The sequence below is a fragment of the Sapajus apella genome, unplaced genomic scaffold (assembly GCF_009761245.1).
Source record: "Sapajus apella isolate SASKATOON/1434 unplaced genomic scaffold, GSC_monkey_1.0 scaffold6, whole genome shotgun sequence".
NCBI lineage: Eukaryota > Metazoa > Chordata > Mammalia > Primates > Cebidae > Sapajus > Sapajus apella.
In genome coordinates, this window is record NW_022436946.1 from 49,670,083 (window position 1) to 49,684,531 (window position 14,449).

The 14,449-nt window shown below is 36.4% G+C and overlaps 1 protein-coding gene across 3 annotated transcripts in view; it reads left to right on the top strand.

Moving 5' to 3' along the window:
* CCNC (cyclin C) overlaps nucleotides 1-5,265 on the top strand; it is a 29,191-nt gene extending 23,926 nt beyond the window's left edge. For 2 of the 3 annotated variants that reach the window (XM_032275185.1, XM_032275187.1), the window contains 3 exons: nucleotides 1,162-1,241; nucleotides 2,438-2,556; nucleotides 4,025-5,265. In XM_032275185.1, coding sequence (XP_032131076.1) covers nucleotides 1,162-1,241; nucleotides 2,438-2,556; nucleotides 4,025-4,079 — 254 coding nt within the window. In that variant the 3' untranslated portion in view covers nucleotides 4,080-5,265. Of the gene's footprint in view, nucleotides 1-1,161; nucleotides 1,242-2,437; nucleotides 2,557-3,405; nucleotides 3,501-4,024 lie in introns of all 3 variants that reach the window. The other variant, XM_032275186.1, reaches the window with a different exon arrangement.
* Nucleotides 5,266-14,449: the final 9,184 nt, after the last annotated feature.

Sequence of the window (14,449 nt, forward strand, 5' to 3'; positions counted from 1 at the left end):
TGTAAATTCACATTTGAGTTGCTGTTTGCCTAGAATGTCATCCTTAGCAAAGTAATATGGGTAACCAGACCAAGGAATATAACTTAAGCTGGTGTGGGTTCAGGGTAGCCAGGCTGCTCAGTAGAAATTGTTCTAGGCAAAATTGTGATGTAGATTCTTGTCTTTGAGCACTTTTACTATCTTTGTTAGTTTATATTGTATATAACATATATAACTAATATTGTATACAGTATATTACATTTGTTTTCACCTCTGATTACAATACTGAATTCTGTAAGGATGTGCCCAACTTTCACATAACGTGATCATATGTTCTAATAATGAAAGAAAAGAAAAAGGTGAGGCAACACTGCATTTTGTGTGTGTGTGTGTGTGTGTGTGTGTGTGTGTGTGTGTGTGTGAGAGAGAGAGAGAGAGAGAGAGAGAGAGAGAGAGAGAGAGAGAGTTTCATTCTTGTTGCCCAGGCTGGAGTGCAATGGCGCGATCTTGGCTTACTGCAGCCTCTGCCTCCTGGGTTCAAGCGATTCTCCTGCCTCGGCCTCCCAAGTAGCTGGGATTACAGGCATGTGCTACCATGCCCAGCTAATTTTGTATTTTTAGTAGAGACATGGTTTCTCCATGTTGGCCAGGCTGGTTTCAAACTCTCAATCTGAGGTGATTCACCCGCCTTGGCCTCACAAAATGCTGGGATTACAGGCGCGAGCCACTGCGCCCAGTGCAACATTGCTTTTAATTGAAATGTAGAAACATGGTCAACATTGTTAAAACCTAGTGTGTTAATTGACATTTTTGTTTGTTTTTGTCACACTGACTTCTGGGTGCAGTTTAACTGCTACTTTGTACACTGCCGAGGGATAACTCCCCTTTTCTGTTCTCATTGGATGTTTTCCCCATTTTAACATGCCTGACTCTCAAGGCAACTGCAGCATGACTAGCACACAGTAAGGACCAGACATCAAGAACCTTGGTGTAATTTAGTAATTTTTTTCTGTCTCAGATTAAGCTGGTGAGATGGTCAATGGTAACTCTTATAGGTAGTATAATTTTTTTTAAAGAGTGTTGGAAAATACACAGGAAATTTGTAGTGAAAAATCTTTGTTAGAGTCATATATGCTGTGTTTGTAGTTAAACATGGACAGTGGTCTCTCATTTTCATTTCAGCTTGCCTACATGTAGCCTGTGTTGTACAGCAGAAAGATGCCAGGCAATGGTTTGCTGAGCTTTCTGTGGATATGGAGAAGGTATTCTGTAAAATTCCCTTAGTTGTATATAAACTTGAATGTCTAAAAATTAATGTCATATTTACTTATCATGAGCCTAAAATCTTATGATGTCCCCCAGGCTCAGAAGATTATTGGTTACAAAATATTAAGAAACATGGGCTGGGTACAGTGGCTCCCACCTATAATCCCACCACTTTGGGAGGCCTAGGTGGGTGGATCACCTAAGGTCAGGAATTCAAGACCTGACCAATATGGTGAAACCCCATCTCTACTAAAAATACAAAAATCAGCTGGGCATAGTGGCGCACACCTGTAGTCCCAGCCTCTCGGGAGGCTGAGAGAATTGCTTGAACTCAGGAGGCAGAGGTTGCGGTGAGCCAAGATCGTACCACTGCACTCTAGCCTGGGCAACAGAGCGAGACTCCATCTCAAAACAAACAACAAACAAAACATGTTTGGTGGGAAAAGTTAATGCTGATTATTTAAGTTATCTATCTCTTTTCAGTTTAGGATTAAGTAGAATGGTAAGCTTTTGGTTTGATTTGTTGCAAAGTAGCCTCTAATTCCCATGATTATTTTAAAAGCTCCCTGGTAACCACTGAATACAACTGTGAATGCTGTAACATAGCCTGTCTCCTGGCAAAATGGCTTTTGCTGCGTTTCTAGCTTTTTTGCTCAAATGTTAAATGCATTAAAATTAATCCTAATGTTAGGGTCTACTCAGGTGGGAAAAAAGGGCTAATTTGGAAACTAGTTATTTCAAATTTGTAGCTGCCAATTTTTGAGTACCTTATGTGTAATTAACAGAGAATCAAAACATCTTTTGTGCACTATCCCCCACTAAGTTGTTGAAAACAATTTATATTAGAGGAGTATGCTCTATAGTGGTATATTCCTTCATGATTAGAACCTTTATTCTTAGTACGTTTCAGTTTAAAAGATGTCATCAGATGGAAGGAAATCAACTGAAGAGATAGATAAGAACGGACAGTACATACGTGCTGAAAAGTGAGGGGCCAGAACGAAAATCCTAAACGGCACTGCAGTGAAAATTACTGCTTTCAGATTTATCAGGATTGTCTAACCTAACCTGAGCACTTAGGGACAGAGACTATTTACTGTTTTCTGAAGGTTGTCTAATAAGTGATGTGTGCTCTTTATATGAAATGTTGCTTGTTTTTGCCACTAACAACTTTTCTAATATTTTCTTCTAGATTTTGGAAATAATCAGGGTTATTTTAAAACTATATGAGCAGTGGAAGAATTTCGATGAAAGAAAAGAGATGGCAACTATACTTAGTAAGATGCCAAAACCAAAACCACCTCCAAACAGGTACTTTGTAGACTTTAATTATTGTCATTTAATTACATATCATACTTAAAATACTTTCCTTAGATTATGTTGTTTTGTATCTTTTTAAAAAACATTTCTTCCAAAATTTTATGATCCATGTTAATTTTTTTAAATTTGTGACTTGATTGAGAATGTCTCATTTAAAAAAAAAATTAATCTGATTAGTAACTTTTCCCAATGCAGTAGAGGTGTATTACAGGTATCTCTCAACATATGGTCATATACCATAAATTTAAAGCTGACAGCATTAGCAATTTCATCTGAAATTCAGGCAGAATTCAGAACTGTAGTAGTTTCATGTCAGTTTGACTCTGTGCCATCTTTTTTTTTTTTTTTTTCCCCACTGCTGGCTATTGTCCTGTTTTATAAATTTCAGTAGCAATTTTCAAAAATTTCAGTGAATGATGTAATATTGTAAAGAATTTTGTTTTTTAAGTGACCCTAAGATCCACAGCACATAAGAATATAATTTTGCTAAAAATGAATCAACTGTGCTGATTTTTTCTTGTTGTTATTGTTGTGTGTGTGTGTGTGTGTGTGTGTGTGTGTGTGTGTGTGTGTGTTAAGTAGGATCTGTTCATTTAATTCTGTGGTTCTCAGCCCTCACTGTGTATCAGTTCATTTGAGGCAGGGAGAAAAAGTCAGCAGAGAAATAAAGAAATGCTATCCATCTTCATTGTTTCTTTAGAAAAATGATTGTTATATAACAATAGATTTATGGATTGCTACTGATAAGTTAATGTTACAATTTGGAAAAAGTTAATATTTATTCAAGGAGCTGTTTAAGGCAGTCATTCAAACAGCTACCTTTGGATGCATTTTTTGCAGAAATTCCCTGAGTGATTCTCCACTAGTGGCAGGGCCTGAAGCTGCAAGATGATGGTGGACAAGATAAGGCAATAATCCTATTGCCACAGTTACTGGTATTTTCAGTTTTAGTTATTTTTAAGTATTCAGCATTTTTATTTTAAGTATTCAGCATTTTCCAGGAAATTATATTTCTTTCTGACTTATAAAGGTTTGCTGTATTTATATGTTTTTTTTTTTTGAACACTTCTTGTTTTTCATAAATAGTAGGAATAGGATTTTATATGTAAGATTTAATTTTATAGGAAATTTGTTTAGAAGAAGCTATAATCTCTATGTTGAGTGATACCTGTAATAACAATGAAATCCCATACCCTAATTTAAAGTTTTTGAGTGTATATGGACACTAATTTCCAGAATGCTTGTTATGTGTGTGGACACAAAGTTACATAAGAATAAAAACATAAAACCAAATGTTAGTCTTATGGATTTTAATTTTTCACGTGTCTTATAATGAGGAATGTCTTTGTTTTATATCGTTGTGCCGTAGAATAATGAACTTTAAAGTTAGTAGGCTTATCAGGTTGTTAAAATGGATCTTTTAATTGGTATAAAATCTCTTTTTTCCCCATTTGAACAGTGAAGGAGAGCAGGGTCCAAATGGAAGTCAGAACTCTAGCTACAGCCAATCTTAAAACATTCCGAAGAATTCCGTAGTGGACTGCTTGGAAATAAACCATTGGACAGATTTCAGTAATGTCTTCAGTGGAACACAAATGAAAATGAATAGCTTGTTTCTGTCAAGCATATTGGAAAGTGATTTTATTTTTGCAAAATAAGCTTTTCTTTAATATGATTCTAGCACATAATTGATTAAAATCTCTTGATTATAAATGTTTGGAAAGGTTCTAAGGGGACCTACAGAAAGACATACATAGACATTTCAAAATTAATAGCTTTTGATTAGTATAATATTTCTTAATTTGGATAATAGAAATTATAGCTTTTAATTAAGCCAGGAAACATGAAGCATAATTTGTTTAAAATTCTCTTTGGTCATTGAGGGACCAAAAAAGGACGTAAAATTTACAGTCAGTATAACTGAGGGGTTTTTTTCCCCTCCATAAGTTTAACTTTAAAATTGTATTTAAGGAATCAAATCTTACAAAATCCTGGAAGATTTTGGTAACGATGTTGATAATTTCAGGGAAATTAATCAAGTACCTATATTGATTTAAAAGTGTATTTTATTCAATAGTTTGAGGATCTTGCCATGAAAGATACTGGCCCAGCCTAGCAGAAAAGTGCAATATGTATAGCATACTTTGACATTTTAAAAGCTGTATTCCATAACCATTTTGAAATGCTGGGCAAACTACATGAAGTTATTTATAATTAATTCACAGCTAATCAGGCATTTTGAAAGCTTAATTGGATTAAAAAACCATAATGTCGGAATTTGATAAAATTTTAATGTTGATTTTTACTGTGAAAAGTTTTTTATAAGATAAACACACCCTATTAATTTTGTGTCTTGGTGTGGATTTACAAATTTGCTACAGGTATTCTGAGCCAGGAACACAATCAGGTTTCAGGCCAGTTTGATACTGGCTGTCCTTAATTCTAATATGAGAGTAGGACATCATACTAAATGTTATGTCAGTGGGACATACTGTCAGTGGGACGTACTGTCTGTTGAACTTAGCAAATTAATATTTTCTTCAGACTTGAAGGAGAGTGATAAATAAAATTTGGAGTCATAGGATATTGATGTACAATTGAAGGATTAAACATTTTTAATCAATTGTGGACAATGGCTTATTAAATTAAATGTTGACCTCCTAGTATAAAACTGCAAGAATAAAAAGTTCTCCAGCTTTATCGACTAGTGTCTTGAATTTATCTTTTTGAATTTGCCTGATGTTGTTTTTTGAGAATTCTTCTTCCTTAAGTATTAAAGCCTTTTATAGGTTGTCAAGGGGGTAATTTCAAATCGTTTATAAACAGATTTTAAATAGAAAATTTATTTCTGATGGAGGGTATCAGATGAGGTGGAAAGGGATGTGTAAAGTCAAACTGCTGATATATACAGGTTTCCTAGGCTTATGTTAAGATAAGAAATAAAATGAAAAAGCTCTCCTCAGGTCTGAAGGAATTAATGTTGGGCTTAGGTAGGACCTATAGTCTTTGTAAGTTTTTATTTTTAAAATTAATTTATTTTTAAAATTAATACCATGCTTCTTAGTTTTGTTTTCAGTCTCTTATTTTGGAAAATTTAAAACAACATATACAGGAGTAAAGTAGTGTAAGGAATCTCCATGTCCCTATCACCCATCTTCAGTAGTTATCAATTTATGGCCAATTTTATTTCATCTGAACTCCCACCCACTTCCCCCAAGTTACCATCCCACATCTTATTTTGAAGCAAATCCTGGATAGCATATAATTTTATCCATAAATATTTCAGCATGTATTCCTAATAGCTCTTTTAAAAAACAAAGTATTATTGTGCCTCAAAAAGAATTAGTAAAAATAGTATCAGATTTTCAGTTATTTCACAAATATAAAAATTGTTAAAGAGTTCTAATCAGGATCTAAATAAGGGCCACAAATTACAATTTATTGACAAATCTTTTGTCTTTTTATTATTTTATTATTACTATTTTTAGACAGAGTCTTGCTGTATTGCCCAGGCAGAAGTACAGTGGTGCAGTCTTGCTCACTGCAGCCTCTTCCTCCCAGGTTCAAGCGATTCTCCTGCCTTAGCCTTCAGAGTAGCTGGGATTACATGCCACCGTGCCTGGCTAATTTTTTGTGTTTTTATTAGAGATGGGGCTTCGCCATGTTAGTCAGGCTGGTCTGGAACTCCTGTCCTTAAGTGATCTGCCTGCTTCGGCCTCACAAAGTATTAGGATTACAGGTGTGAACCACTGCACTGGGCAATGTCTTTTTAAAGTCATTAATTCCTTCTCCCTCACATTTTAAAAATTCCTGTTTTTGGTTTGCTTGTCTACTTAGAGTCTCTCACCATCTGGATTTTGCTGTTTGCATCCTTGACGTGCCATTTATTGGGTTATTTTCTCCTCTATATTTTCTGTAAATTGATAATTGAATCTATAGGCTTGATCAGATTCAGGCTCACTTGTTTGCTTGCTTCATTTTCTTCTGCTTTTTTTTTTTTATTAGACTGCTGTATAAATAAAATAGTAGTCTTTAATCAGGAGATAAAAAATGATTGAGTTTCTCTTTCTCTGATTTAATAGCAGCCATTGATGATATGTATTGTTTTTAAAAATCAAGTATTACCATAGGTGCACTGTCCAGTATAATAGCTACTAACTACATGTCATTATTGAATACTTAAAATGTGGCTAGTGTGAATTGAGATGTGCTGTAAGTGTAAAAATAAATGTTGGGTTTCAAATAGTATAAGATCTCTAATATGTTTATGATTACATATTTTAAATGGTATTTTGGATACACGGGATTAAATAAAAAATTAAAATCAATTTCACTTTATTTTTAAATTTTTTTAATATAAGATTTCAAATCATGTAATAGCTTGCATTAAAATTCTATTGAGCCAGGCGCGGTGGCTTATGCCTGTAATCCCAGCACTTTGGGAGGCTGAGGCGGGTGGATCCCTTCAGTTCAGGAGTTTGAGACCAGCCTGGCCAACATGGTAAAACCCCATCTGTACTAAAAAATACGAAAATTAGCCAGGCGTTGTGGCGTGCAGCTACTCAGAAGGCTGAGGCAGGAGAATTGCTTGAACCTGGGAGGCAGAGGTTGTGGTGAGCTGAAATTGTGCTGTTGTACTCTAGCCTGGGTAGCCTGGATGACAGAATGAGGATCTATCTCAAAAAAAGAAAAAAAATTATATTGGACAGTGTTACTGTAAGACACCAGAGGGTACATGTTAGATCCCGCTCTCATTCTCCCTACCTCTCATTCCCATTCTGCAGAGGCAGCCATTTTCAACTTTTAGTCACTTCTCTGTTTACTTCTGCATTTCCAAGTAACAAGGTTTTAATTATAACATTTATTTGAACACTTATTAAAAATATTCCAATTATGTTCTAAGCTCTCTGCATTTATGAAGTAAATCCTTAGAACAGTCATTTTAGAGATGAAGAAACTCCGGAGCAGAAATATTAAGTAATTTACACAGTCACAGATTAAGTAAGTGACAGAGCTTGGATTAGATTCTGATTCTTAGAATCTGGGCATTTGGCCAGACATGGTGGCTCACACCTATAATCCTAGCACTTTGGGAGGTTGAAGCAAGAGGATTGAGACCAACCTATGTAACAAAGCAAGACTCTGACTCTGTTTATTAAAAACTAAATAAGGTATTTTTTTAAGTCCGGGGATCTAATCTCCAAATGTATTGCTATATTGCCACATCCACTTATATTTCCCTCATTTTTAAAAAAATTATAAATATTATCTAATTCCCTGCTATGGAAGATGAAGAATATGCTTTTCATACTTCTCCCCCATTCTCCTTCCCCAACCTGATCTTATACTGGCATGTCTACTAATTGTATAATTTTGGTTAAATTCATATCTAATATATAAACAAATAATATTGCCTTCTATAGTATACTATGATTACCATTTTCTTTTATAATATTTTTGTATTTCTGGAAGTAGTAATTGCCTTGATTATAATTTGTTCAATTTCATTTGTATCTTCTATTAATCATCAGAATCATTTGTCATTATTTATTCTCTAAATCACAGGGAAACAACATGCTTCTTGGAGTTCTACAGCCTTCAGTCTGGACTGACTACTGTCTCAAAGTCAAGTAACACGATTATCATAATAGAATTGATCATATTGGGACTTCCCTTTGTTTTCTCTTTCATTTAAGATATGGGGAATCCAAGTCTTTTTCTTTCATTATAGATAAGGTCTCCCTCTGTCACCCAGGCTGTAGAGCAATGGCACAATCACTGCTCACTGTAACCTTCAACTCCTTTGTTCAAGCAATCCCCTACTTCCGTCTCCTGAGTAGCTAGGACTATGGGCTCATGGCTAATTTTTAAAATTTTGTGGAGATTGGGGTCTCACTGTGTTTCCGAGGAGGGTCTCAAACTCCTGGCCTCAAGTGATTCTCCTATCTTGGCCTCCCAAAGCCCTGGGATTACAGGCATGAGCCACACTGCACTTAGCCGGTAATCCACATCTTTTTAAGTAGGACCTTGTTCTTGAGAGTGCAATGTCTTCTCATAATTCTAAGGATATTAATTTAGGTTTTTTGGTTGTTTTAAAATTTTCTTTGTTCCCTGCATTAACACTACAGGTTGAGCATCCATAACCTGAAAATCCGAAATCCAAAATGCTCCAAAATCTGAAACTTCTTGAGTGCCTACATGATGCCACAGTAGAAAATTCCATATATGATTTTATGTGACAGGTCACAGTCAAAACTTTGTTTCATATACACAATTAGTTTCAAATACTGTATAAAATTAACTTCAGGCTGTTTGTATTAAGTGTACATGAAATATAAATGAATTTTGTTTAGACTGGGTCCCATCCCCAAGGTATCTATATACAAGCAGATATTTCAGAAGTTGAGACACTTCTGGTCTCAGCTGTTTCAGATAAGGGCTATTCAACCCCGTATTTCCTTGAAGTTACTTTTTGCTATTTGGTTTGGTCGTAGTCTTTAAAGTTAGAATCTTGGTTGTAACTTTCTTGGGATCCTTCATATTTGAGAGACACAGAGAAAGCTAATTGGAACATCTCTTGTGTGCATGGGTAGGACTTTTCTGTGGTGAGCTTCACTGTAGGTAAGGGAGCAGCAAAGCTTTTTCCTTAGCCATGCTTCATACCCCAACATGATTTTTTAAAGGTTTTTCTTCAGGTTAGTTGAATTTTTCTGGAGAGGAATCTATCTCAGGTAGTAGGAGATGGGCTGTCAGATCTCAGAGTAGAATAAAGGCAAGAAGCTAGCTAACTCATAGTTCAGTATTAAGAGTTTCACTTTACGTTCTTATTTTCAGTAAGGAGTCCACTGCCATTCCTGCCCCCAGATGTTTAGTTAGGAGTTTCACCTGCCATCTTTATCCATTAAATTAATGCAAACAGTAACACAATATCAGCTGCCTACAAACAGGTAACATATTGTACATATTCACACAGTAATAATAGCAGCAAAGTATTAAATTTCTGACATGTATTATCTGATTTAGTCTTCACAACTTTACTGTGAAGAACTGTTATTATCCTTATTTAAATTTACTTCAACCACATTCTGCCACTATAATAATACCTTATTAAAATTTCTCTTTTTTTCTTCTTATCCTCTGCTCCTAGAGAACCTTGTAGCATTAAAAAGTGGTGGTGATAAAATTATATTTTTTCATTAATAAAGTGCTATTTTGGGGGTACTGAAAAGTATTTTTTACTGGATGGTAGAATAAGCATTCAATTTTTTTGTGTCTAGTCATATAAAATTTCTCATAGATTAGCTGCTAATCTTACTTCTATCCAGTATTTTTTTCTTTTTGAGACGGAGTCTTGCTCTGTCACCATGGCTGGAGTACAGTGGCACGATCTCAGCTTACTGCAACCTCTGCCTCCCAGGTTCAAGGAATTCCCTTCCTCAGCCCCCAGGGTAGCTGGAATTACAGGCGCCCGCCACCACACCCAGCTAATATCCAGTATTTCTATGGCATATACATACTAGATGGCAAAAGGGCATATTATCACAGAATCCAGGAAACCCCACTGAGATCATAAGCAGGGAAAAAAGATGATGTGAATGAAAGAAATCTGAGATACTTTAATTCGTAACTCTGAGGCTATCCACTATTGCTAAAGGACATCTTCCCTCTATTCCATTATGAAAGTGATGTAGAGTACATACAGCATTTAAAAATGTAATCTGGCTTTTCTCATACATATCTAAAACTTTTGATCTGCCCTTGTATTATTCAAGTAAAAGTGATATTCTCCCATTATTGAAATGAACAGACATTTATTAAACGATGTATTAATCATATGCTTATATATTCACATTTTGAGGTCTCTGATACTACAGACTTTAATATTGGTTTTACTCATAAGAGTTTTGTTGCATAAGGCCAGGTGCTGTGGCTCACACCTGTAGTCCCAACCCTTGGGAGGCTAAAACAGGGTGACTGCTTGAACCCAGGAGTTTGAGACCAGCCTGGGCAACATGGTGAAACCCTACTTCTACAAAAAACAGAAAAATTACCTGGGTGTGGTGGTGTGTGCCTGTTGTCCTAGTTACTCAGGAGGCTGAGGCAGGAGAATCATGTGAGTCACCCCAGGGGTCAAGCTGCAGTGAGCTGTAATCATGCCACTGCACTCCAGCCAGGTGACAGAATGAGACCGTGACTCAAAAAAAAAAAAAATTTCTTAAGTCAGTGCAGTTTAAAAAATATAATGTGTCCAGAAGCAGTCATTGCAGTGAGCGGAGATCCCTCCACTGCACTCCAGCCTGGGTGAAAGATTGAGACGCTGTCTGCTTATCTCCCTGTCTCAAAAAAAATACACACACACACACATACACACACAATTTGTTAAATATATCAGAATAACTGACAACTAAAATTGTCTTTATAAGTTTGATCTAATATAGAAGATACATTATTCTAATTTATTAACCCTTTGTTTATCTGGTTGAAATTGAATACATTATCAGTTTTTTTCCTTAAAAAGAGTACCAGGAGTCCAAAGGTATAATTGTACAGTCTTGTTCAAATGTAGCCAAGTGGGGATAACAGTTCTTGTCCCATACATACAGAAGACAAAAATAAGTGCTTATCTACCAAACATATTAAGTAAAATTGTCAACAGTACTGTTAAAGCCTATTGTGTCCCTCTCCCTTCCCCCAGTAGAAACCATTCAGGATTGGATATTATTTTTGTAATTTATTTATACTTAAACTATATATGTCTACAGCCTAAATAATAATAATATTCTGTATGTTAAAAAACTATACTGGTGCCTAAAACACAATAAAATATATATATATATATGACTATACTGGCTAGGCATGGTGGCTCATACCTGTAATCTCAGTGCTTTGGGAGGCAGAAGTAGTAGGATCAGTGGAGGACAGGAGTTTGAGACCAACCTGGGCAACATAGTGACTGCATGAATGAATCTAAAAATACATGGGTCTAAAGAGGCACAGACAAGAAGTACTGTAGTACCCTGTCTCTACAGAAAGTGAAAAAATTACCCAGGCATGATGTGATGGTGCACACCTATAGTCCCAGCTACTCTGGAGGCTGAGGTAGGAGGATTGCTTCGCCCAGGAGGTATAGGTTGCAATGAGCTATGCTCTTGCCACTGCATTTCAACCTGGCTAACAGTGAAGACCTTGTCTCAAAAACAAAAAACAAAAAGCAAACTATACAGTATGTTTCTGTAATTTGCTTTTTTCCCTCAACATTGTAAGAGTCATCCATGTTAATACATGTACCTCTGATTTTTTCCATTTTCACTAATCCTGTCATCAGGTGTGTTTGATCTGCTTTGTCTACCTTCTATTGGGTGTTTAAGTTCAGTTACTGTATTTTCATTTTGTCATCTAAGTTACTGACTATATTTAATCACAGTTATTTTAAAGTCTGTCTGGAAACTCTGAGATCTTCTGTGGATCCATTTGTCTTGTTTTTCCCTGTTATTTCTCAATCATAAGGTCCTACTGACAGCTGTGCCTAGTAGTTTTTGATAGAATACTGAAATTTTGTGTGAAAAACTGTATGGGTAATTTGTGGCTCCAGCTCAGGGGTCTACATGCTATGCCCCATGGACCAAATCTGACCAGCTACCTATTTTTGCCTGGCTTTAGGCTAAGAATGTTTGCTGTATGTTCAAATGATTAAAAAATAATCAAATGAAGAATAATATTTGGCAACACATGAAACATAAAATTCAAACCTAAGTGGTGTAAGTAAAGTTACTGGAATAGTCACATTCCTTTATGTATTGTCTGTGGCTGCTTTTGTGCTACAACAGCTGAGTTGAGCAGTTGCAACAGAAACTAAGTGGCCACAAGACTAAAAGATTTATTATTGGCAACCTCTCCTCTAGCTAATGATATGTTTCTCCAGCGAGGATTTACTTCTGGTAGGCCCTTAAGATACTAGGAAAATCGCCTTAATTCATTCAGGGATTTAGTCAATTCAAAGCTTGTTTTGAGTTCTTGTGGGGGTTATGAATTTCTGGTTCACCTTTACTTCTAGGGCATAGCCTTTCAGGAATTCTGACTAAAAGCCTGATGTATTTACCCAGAATCCTATTCCTTGATGGGCCCAGTACTTCAATGTTGATTCATCATCTACAACTTTCCTTCTTCCTAAGATTATGGCTCTTCAGATCTTTGCTGCCTCAGTAATTAATGCCTTCAAACAAATCATACACACACACACACACACACACACAAATATATTTCTGACATTGTCAGAAATAGAAGTTCAAGGTGATCAGATTGCATCCCACCCCAGATTCTTCAATGGCCTTCGATCTCATTTAGGAAAAAACAACTCCTTACAGTTACTACAAGAATGACTGCATAAGTGAGTCTAAAGATACATGGGTCTAAAGAGGCGCAGGCAAGACAAAGTAGGTTTTTTCTGCCACCAGTGCATTAGCACACTAATAAGTGTAGGACTTAACATTCCAAAGGAATATATATACCCATGCTAGTGGGAGTCATTTACATTTAGGCATTTCTGTTTTCATTATTTTTAAACAAACTGAGGTACAATCACTCATTGAATATGTACTTTTTTTTTTTTTTTTTTTTTGAGACAGAGTTTCGCTCGTTACCCAGGCTGGAGTGCAATGGCACGATCTCGGCTCACTGCAACCTCCGCCTCCTGGGTTCAGGCAATTCTCCTGCCTCAGCCTCCTGAGTAGCTGGGATTACAGGCGCGCGCCACCATGCCCAGCTAATTTTTTGTAGTTTTAGTAGAGACGGGGTTTCACCATGTTGACCAGGATGGTCTCGATCTCTTGACCTCGTGATCCACCCGCCTCGGCCTCCCAAAGTGCTGGGATTACAGGCGTAAGCCACCGTGCCCGGCCGAATATGTACATTTTTAAGTGTTCAATGTGTTTTGACAAATGTATATGCCTATACCTTGATTGAAGTATCAGTACATCAGTCAAGACAGAACATTTCCATCACCCTAGAAAGTTCTCTTCTTGCCTTTATTTTTTCTCTCAACTTTGTTGTTGTTGTTGTTCTGAGACTGGGTCTCACTCTGTCACCCAGCCTGGAGTGCAGTGGCGTGATCTTCCAGCGCTCCAGTGATCCTCCTGCCTTAGTCCCCAGGTAGCTGGAACTAAGTGATCTTCCAGTGCTCAAGTGATTATCTCACCTTAGCTCCCAAGTAGCTTGGACTACAGGCACATGCCACCATACCTGGCTAATTTTTTGTGGGTTTTTTGTAGAGACTGGGTTTGCCATGTTGCCCAGGCTGGTCTCGAACTTCTGAGCTCAAGCAATCCGCCTGCCTCAGCATCACAAAGTGCTGGGACTACAGGCCTGAACCACCACGACTGGCTCCTCCTTGCCACTTCCATTTAATCTTCTTCCCTCTAGAACAGCAACCACTGTTCTGATTATTTATCCCCATATTAATCATATTAATTTTAGTTTTTTAAAGTGCAAAGTTCATCACTACCATGCTGGTCCTAACACTGCTATAAGTCTTTAGAAACCATTAATGTATTTTTCTTGTTCAAATTTCACCAACTTCTCTGGATAGGTTAATTGATTTTTTAAGGTCACACCTGCGTGTTAATCTGCACGTCTAGTTCATAGCCTCTCAGAATAGAAGGAATACTAACACAAATGTCATACATGATTAGATAATGTAAGTAATCTGGTCTTTTAGAATACTACTGAATAATACTAAGCTACTTAAAATTAATTCCTATAATACCAATCCTTATATTTCCATGGCAAGTAACATGCATTATCTCAGGGGAGAACGGCATTTTCAATTTACAGATGAGAAAATGATTCAACAACTAATTGATTTATACAAAAATCCCCTTACCATAAC